This window comes from Sprattus sprattus, assembly GCF_963457725.1.
Source record: "Sprattus sprattus genome assembly, chromosome: 2".
Taxonomy (NCBI): domain Eukaryota; kingdom Metazoa; phylum Chordata; class Actinopteri; order Clupeiformes; family Clupeidae; genus Sprattus; species Sprattus sprattus.
The window spans coordinates 32695166-32702665 of record NC_137921.1 but is presented as its reverse complement, the minus strand read 5'-3'; the positions used below and the strand labels follow the sequence as shown (position 1 = coordinate 32702665).

The window sequence follows — 7500 nt, the reverse complement described above, 5'->3', positions numbered from 1 at the left end:
AAAAAGGTTTAGGAGGTCCCTCTTAGATGTATGAGTCAGAAGAGGAGCTGACGTAGCATCAGACCACCATCTTCTCGTTGCCAAAGTCCAATTAAAGTTGAGGAGAAACTGGACAGGTGAGAAGAACCAGAGAAAGAAATTCAACACAGCAGAGATCCAGCAGCAGCAGAAAAATTCAAGAACGAACTAAAGAACAAGTTTCATGCCCTGCAAGAGCTTGATGAAGAAGGTGGGGAAAGAAACATAGATGGGATGTGGAAGGTAGTAAAGGAAGCCGTAATTACAACCTGCAATGTAGCACTGGGACCACAGAAAGATAACCACAAGGCTTGGATATCAGCAGAGTCAATAAAGAAGGTGAAGGAGAGGAAAGAAAAGAAGGCAGCTCTAAACAGCAGTCGTACAAGAGCAGAGAAAGTAAAGGCACAGAGTACAGGGAAGCAAATAAGAATGTGAAAGACCGACAAGAGGAACAACATAGAGGCCCTTGCACTAGAAGCAGAAGAAGCAGCTAGACATGGGAATCTGAAGGACCTGTATGACACCACCAAAAAGCTGGCAGGAAAGACCAGTAAACCTCAAAGACCAGTAAAGGACAAAGAGGGAAAGCCAATACTGGGGGAGGAAGGACAGAAGAAAAGATGGTTGGAACATTTCGAGGAACTTCTCAACAGACCAGCCCCACAAGACCCACCACACATCCAACAAGCTGACAGGGATCTGCCAATAGACCTCAGCGTACCAAGAAGGGAGGAGATCAGAAAAGCCATTAAAAAACTTAGAAACGGCAAGGCTGCAGGACCAGATAGCATCCCGGCCGAGGCACTGAAGACGGACGCAGAGACCATGGGAGAGATGCTCCACCCTCTCTTCAAGAAGATGTGGGAAGAGGAAAACATCCCATGCGAATGGAAGGAGGGCTATCTTGTGAAGATTCCAAAGAAAGGGGACCTGAGCAACTGTGGAAATTATAGGGGGATCATGCTACTCTCTATCCCAGGAAAGGTCTTCTACAGGATCTTACTGGACAGGATGAAGGATGTGATTGACCCCAGCTTAGAGACCAGCAGGCTGGCTTCCGCAAAGACAGACCGTGTACAGACCAGATTGCTACACTGCGCATCATCCTGGAACAGTCACTCGAGTGGAATTCACCGCTATTCATCAACTTCATCGACTACGAGAAGGCCTTCGATAGTGTGGACAGGGAGACCCTCTGGAAGCTTCTCAGGCACTACGGAGTGCCAGAGAAATGAACTAACATCATCAGAAACACCTATGAGGGAATGACCTGCAGAGTGATCTACGAGGGACAACCTACGGGGGCTTTCAGTGTACAACCTGGAGTGAGACTGGGGTGCCTACTATCGCCATTCTTGTTCTTGCTGGCAATGGATTGGTTAACGAAGCAATCCACAGCAGGAAAGAAAAACGGCATACAGTGGACAATGTGGGCGCAGCTCGTTGACCTGGACTTTGCAGATGACTTGGCCCTTCTCTCTCATACCCAGCAGCAGATGCAGGAAAAGACCAGCACCATCGCAACCAACTCTGCTCGCCTCAGTCTCAACATCAACAGAGGGAATAGCAAAGTCATGAGAGTCAACTCTGCCAACACTGCACCCATCATGCTGGAAGGCGAAGCTCTGGAGGAGATTGAGGAGTTCACCTACCTTGGCAGCATTGTCAACAAGCAGGGTGGAACAGATGCAGATGTGAGAGTTAGGATTGGCAAGGCCAGAGTTGCGTACCTCCAACAAAAAAACATCTGGAGCACAAAAAACCTGGCCATCACAACAAAGATCAAGATCTTTAACAGCAATCTGAAGTCAGTCCTACTCTATGGTGCTGAGACATGGAGGACTACGGTGAATACAACAAACAAAATCCAGTCATTCATCAATACCTGCCTGCAACGAATCCTCTAGATCAGGGGTCTTCAACGTTTTTCAGGCCAGGGACCCCCAAACTGATGGCGAGATGAGCAGGGACCCCCTACTATATAAATTGCATAACATTTTGTTTATAATATACTGGGCCTAGTGCCAAATAAACATAGCTACCCTGTTATTGTGTCGATGGCACACATCCTCCCACATTAGTGAGATGTATCTTCTTTTCAATTACTCCTGACTGACACGATCCAACGGATGACGGAGGAGGAGTCTGGCGCATGGAGTTGTGTTGACAACATAGATGTTATAGTGAGATTGACAGGTCAACAAACCAATCACACCGCTAGCAAGTTGTTAAGATTGTAGGTAGTAGCATGCTAACATTAGCTAGGAGGCTCACACACCTCGCAAATCCTCACTTATTTTTCAGTTACAATTAACGTTTTTTGACCTTGTACAGTGTCTATTTCTCTTTATTTTTATTTTTTTTAAATCTAAGCAAAAAAATGTCAAACTAACAATTTATAGATACAAACAAGACCAGCTATGGAGTTTGGTCCGCCATCTTTTATTTTTGACCTTCGCGCTCTTTAGACTTGAGCAGAAACGCGATCTGATTGGCTAGTGCCTGTGCATGAAAGGTGCTGTGAGTGAACCGGTGCCCAGCTTGAGAGAGCTCCTGTGGGTAGCTGAATGTGTCGATTGGACTGAGAGATAACGTCTTCTCGATCAATTTATACGTTCGCTACAATATGTTGGATTTATGTTAATGTAAATTTAAAGGGAATAAATGCAATTCTGATTTGGAAGACATTTAAATTTGTGGAAAAAAAAATTGGTTGAATTAAAACATTTTTTTTTTTTTAGAAATATATAAAAAAAAATATCTTATCAACCAAAGATTTCGCAGACCCCCTGTTGAAGACCCCTGCTCTAACCCCTGGCCTAACACCATCAGCAACAAAGAACTGTGGGAACGTACCAGCCAAAAGCCAGCGGACGAAGAGATCCTCCAACGATGTTGGAGATGGATAAGCCATACTCTCCGTAAACCAGCCACAAACACCACAAGACAGTCCCTCAAGTGGAATCCCCAAGGGAAAAGAAAGAGAGGTCGGCCGCGAAACACCTGGCGTAGAGTCTTGGAGGCAGACGCCAAGAAAATGGGCTACACTTGGGGTCAGCTCGAGATGTTGGCCCAGGACCGGGATGCATAGACAACTCTTGTTTGCGGCCTAAGCCCCAGAAGGGGTAGTAGACGATGATGATGATGACTGTAGAAATGGACCTTCGGCTGTTAGAAACACATGGTTCTGCTCAGTTTGTCATCTCAGTTAATGTTACAGAGGCTGTGTTCTCAACCCGAGTGGGATTTTAATGTAGTGTGTGAAGACGGTTTGTCTTGTAATATTTGAACAGCTGACAGCTCAAAGGCACTTAGACTTGAAGCGGACTATGAGTCAGAGAGCTCACACAGACATTTATTAAGCTTCATTCATCCATCCCCCACAATGGTCCATGGAAACTGCTCCCACCCCCCCCCCACCACCACCACGTCCGTCACCCTAACTGCCACAGACATCCGCGGTGTGTAACTCACGTATTGTCTCTGTGTTGTCCCCCCGGCGCAGACATAGACGAATGTGAGAACCCGGACGCCTGCAGCCAGATCTGCATCAACTACAAAGGCGACTTCAAGTGCGAGTGCTACGAGGGCTACGAGATGGACCCCGTAACCAAGACCTGCAAAGCCATTGGTAAGGCATTCAGTTTTCACTGTGTGTGTGTGTGTGTGTGTGTGAGTGTGTGTGGGTGTGTTTGTCTGTAATGGGGGGCAAAATGTTCTCAGTGTCGCTCTCTTCCTCTCCTCTGTTGCTCGGGGGGAAAAAATGAGGGCAGGTTTTTTGTATGCACCATTCACACAGCTGTCGGCCACAGGCAAATATTTGCCATCTGTCTGAATGGGGAGAGGGTGAGGGGAGAGTCTGGTGCACTAATTGCACTCCCTTAGGTTGGCTCTGGGCTAATTGTTAGGGGTATGTGCGTGTGTGTGTGTGTGTGTGTGTGTGTGTGTGTGTGTGTGTGGTGGCACATGTTATGCAGTGGTTGAGGGCTTCAGCTGATGCTGTGTGCCCGTTGGCATATCGTACTCAGCTACAGGCTTTGTTGTTGGAAGCCACCAGTTGTCAAAATAGTCCTGAGACACAAGCAGTTTATGGAGCAGGCAGCCAGGCTTTAGCATAGCACAGCACACCTTCATCACTCCTAGGTCTAAGTCCTTAAGTGCCCTCCCTATCTCTCTCGTAATGGGGAAGTGGGAGCTGGAAATGGTGTCGTTTTGCTCAAAGTGGCGTGAAAATGGCATTGATTAGCATGTGTGTTTAGGGGGTGAGGGGGGCGTGGGGCGTACTTCTCTTTGTGGCTCCGCGCTGAGATGAATATGTACTGTCAAAGTGGAGCTTGCTTTATGAGGCGAAGAGCCCATACAATAACCTCAGCAGCAGCACTGGTGGAAGCCTGGTGTTTTCTAACTGCGGAGGCTTTCTCATTGGTCCCTTGGAGCATGCGCTGCTCCTATACAAGGAGGGCCGGTGTGCTTTGAAGTCGCTGTGGGTATGCTGGGAGTTGATGTGCTGAGGCGTTGTGTTGCTCGCTTATTGTTCTTTTATTTATTTGTTTAGATCTTTTCCCCCCTCTGGTCTGTCATTGTTTCTGATCTCTGAGTCCTTTGCCACCTTACCTGTGTATCTCCTCTCTTTTTTAGGTGTGTTGACCTGTCTTCCTGTCTTTCTTGCTGTCTCTCCTTCTGCTTCCAAACTCTCCTTTTATCCCTCCCTCCTCTCTTCACCAATTGGACAACAGTGGAAATGATGATGCCATAACATTAATCCTGTTATCCCATGCTATGCCTCCTCACTCCATATCTCTCTCTCTCTCTCTCTCTCTCATTCCATCTCTCTCTCTCTCTAATAGAAAAAGTTTCAATAGTTGTGTTTAGTTCTGGTCTGTTATAGCAATAGCTCCCTGGTGAGTGATGTAATGTCAGGGCCAGCCCATGTAATGTCAGACGCAGGGGTTGTCAGCGCTCAACAGTCACTACTCAAGGGCTAGTCCACCCTGAGGGAGCTGCTGAGAATAGGCATCTGCGCAGTACCAGAGAAGGCTTCACATGCCCTGTTCTGATGTGTCTTTTAGATCCCTAGCTATACCTAGGGGGTGGGGGGGTTCTTATCAGTTCCAGTGGCACACACATTTTAATTTCCTTGTTTGTGTACTTTAACAGAGTTTCGCCTCTGGGATAGGGTGTAAGGACATCAGTAGATCCAAGCTGCCTGCGCTGAAGTGGAGAAAGAACGTTTTTTTCTTTGATTTGAAAAGGCAGTCATTTTCTTCGCCAGTGACCACATCTGTGAGCTCTGCTCTGACACTGTATCATCAGTATATCAGTGCAACATATCAGTATTCGCTTGTTTGTTTCTTTAGGAGAAAAACAACAGTGTATTTGGTTGTTCTTTTTGTTTGGCTGCAATCCTCCCTGCGGACACTTGAAAGACTTCACCTTGGATTTATAAACAAGGTGCTGAATTAACATTCTTGGCCCACAGATTAGCATTTGTTTATGTTTTTATAATTACTAACTCCAGCTCGCCAACATTTCAACTTTTATTCAGTTTTACTTACATCTGCTGAGTTGCATGATAGCAATTCCTAAATATACAGAAAAATCGTGCAGACTTAGTAATCCATTGTGGTTCAGAAGGATGTCTGTACGGCCCCAGACGTCTGTGGTTTTTAGAGGGTTTAGGGAGTTTGCCTGATAAGACACTGCTACACTGGGTCGCCAGCTGAGAAAACCAACCGTCTGGTTATCAATGTAGGTTAGTATTAACTGAGACACCTGGAGCACTTGAACAACTACTACAGAAACAACTGCATAATATGTGAGCTGGTGAAGCTGGAAGCTGGTGGCTTGCGCTCATATTTGCCAGTGATATGCTTTTGTTCTATACGTCTGTTCTCTTCCCCCTCTCCTTTTCTCCCTCCTCCTTCCATCTCTCATCTTTCGGTACCACGAAGTTGCCGACTATGCTATAGAGCTGACCCAACCCTGGTGTAACATGCTTGATTTGATCCAGATTTCCTCTGAGGGGAGGCGAGCACACAGTAATTAATTACAGCTTTAATTACGCTCCTCTTCCGCCAAGCCGGCACAAAGCAGCTCAGTTACCAGAGTATCCGCCTGCCCGCCCTTATCTCTGAGTTCACCCTAGCACCTGCGAAGTTGTATGGCCCCATTCATAGCGCTGGTGCTGATGATAATCGTGTGCTGCGAGGAGTGTGTGCTATATTTACATCAGCATCCGTCTGAACGGTGCAGGTTTGGGCTGATGAGAAGCTGAGCGGGGCAGGGGGGAGCGGGAAGGCAGGCAGCCGGACACATCGCCTCAGACCTCATCCATATGCGTGCAGGTTATCTCATATCTCTCTCTCTCTCTCTCACTCTCTCTTTCTCTCCCCTCCCCTTTGTCCCTCCAGTCTCCTCTAGTCTATTTATATTGCTGTCCTGTTTTTTTCCTCAATTTTCTGGCTCATCAACTCAGTTTCAACATCTGTCTTTCTCCCCTTTCTCCATTCTTTGGTCACAGCCTCTTTCATTGTTTCACCTGGTTGCTCTCTGTTTCAGTCACTCTCTCTCTCTCTCTCTCTCTCTCTCTCTCTCCCTCTCCCTCTCACTCAGTGTCTCTTTCTGCTCCCCTGTCTGTCTTTATCTCTCTCTCTGTTCTTTTCCCTTTTCCCCTCTTCCTTATGCCCTCCCCCCTTTCTACTCACTCAGAATGTCTGATATTCTCTTACCTCCTATCTCTCTTTCTATCGCTCTCTCTCTCTCTGTCTGTCTCTCTCTCTCTGTTCCCCACACCTTTATGTGTGTATAAATATAAAATACTCAACCTCCTGTCTCTCCTCTCCAGCATGTGTTATGACAGGCAGGGGTGTGTGTGAGTGCCATCCACGTGTCTGCGCTCTCCAGGCACCGCTCGGCTGCTTGTCGGCGTGAGATCTAATGAATGTTCGGGAGGCGGCCGCACTGGATGTTTTCATTTACTGGGTACACGGAAGGTTCCGGAGCACTGACGGAGCCCAGATTAAGCACTCTCCCGGCTCTGACAGCTCCGTGATGGAAAGCCCCGTCGAAGCTTCCGCCGGCCGGCGCGGGCGTTCCGAGGGCGTCTCTCGCAGAAGCCCGAACAAAACAGACACATGGGATTTATAGGGCCCGGTCTTCGGCGCAACAATTCATGTCTCGCAAAGGGATGGTGCATGGGGGCCACCGCCACATCGGGCCTCTTAATTCACAAAAGCAGGCGGCATTAAGCTAATGATCCCTGGGAAATGGAGTTCGTTTTGACTATCTGTCAGCCTGCACTGATGAAGGGCTTCGTTATCATATTCATAAATGTTGATTTTTTTTTTCTTGCACCTCCCTCCCTCTTTCCCCGCCCTGTCTACAGGGTTTATTTCTGTGGGCTTGTCAGTTCCATAACATTAGCCACGCCAAATCGATTCAGTGCAATTGATGATGCATTTGATAGATGCCTGGGCTTTG

The 7500-nt window shown here is 47.4% G+C and overlaps 1 protein-coding gene across 1 annotated transcript in view; it reads left to right on the top strand.

Annotated features, from left to right (window-relative positions):
* Positions 1-7500, top strand: part of lrp8 (low density lipoprotein receptor-related protein 8, apolipoprotein e receptor) — a gene marked incomplete at both ends in the record, with an annotated part of 149855 nt that overhangs the window by 121005 nt on the left and 21350 nt on the right. Inside the window, one exon of the mRNA XM_080831768.1 lies at positions 3527-3652. Within this exon, the coding sequence (XP_080687894.1) occupies positions 3527-3652 (126 nt within the window). The remainder of the gene's footprint in view (positions 1-3526; positions 3653-7500) is intronic.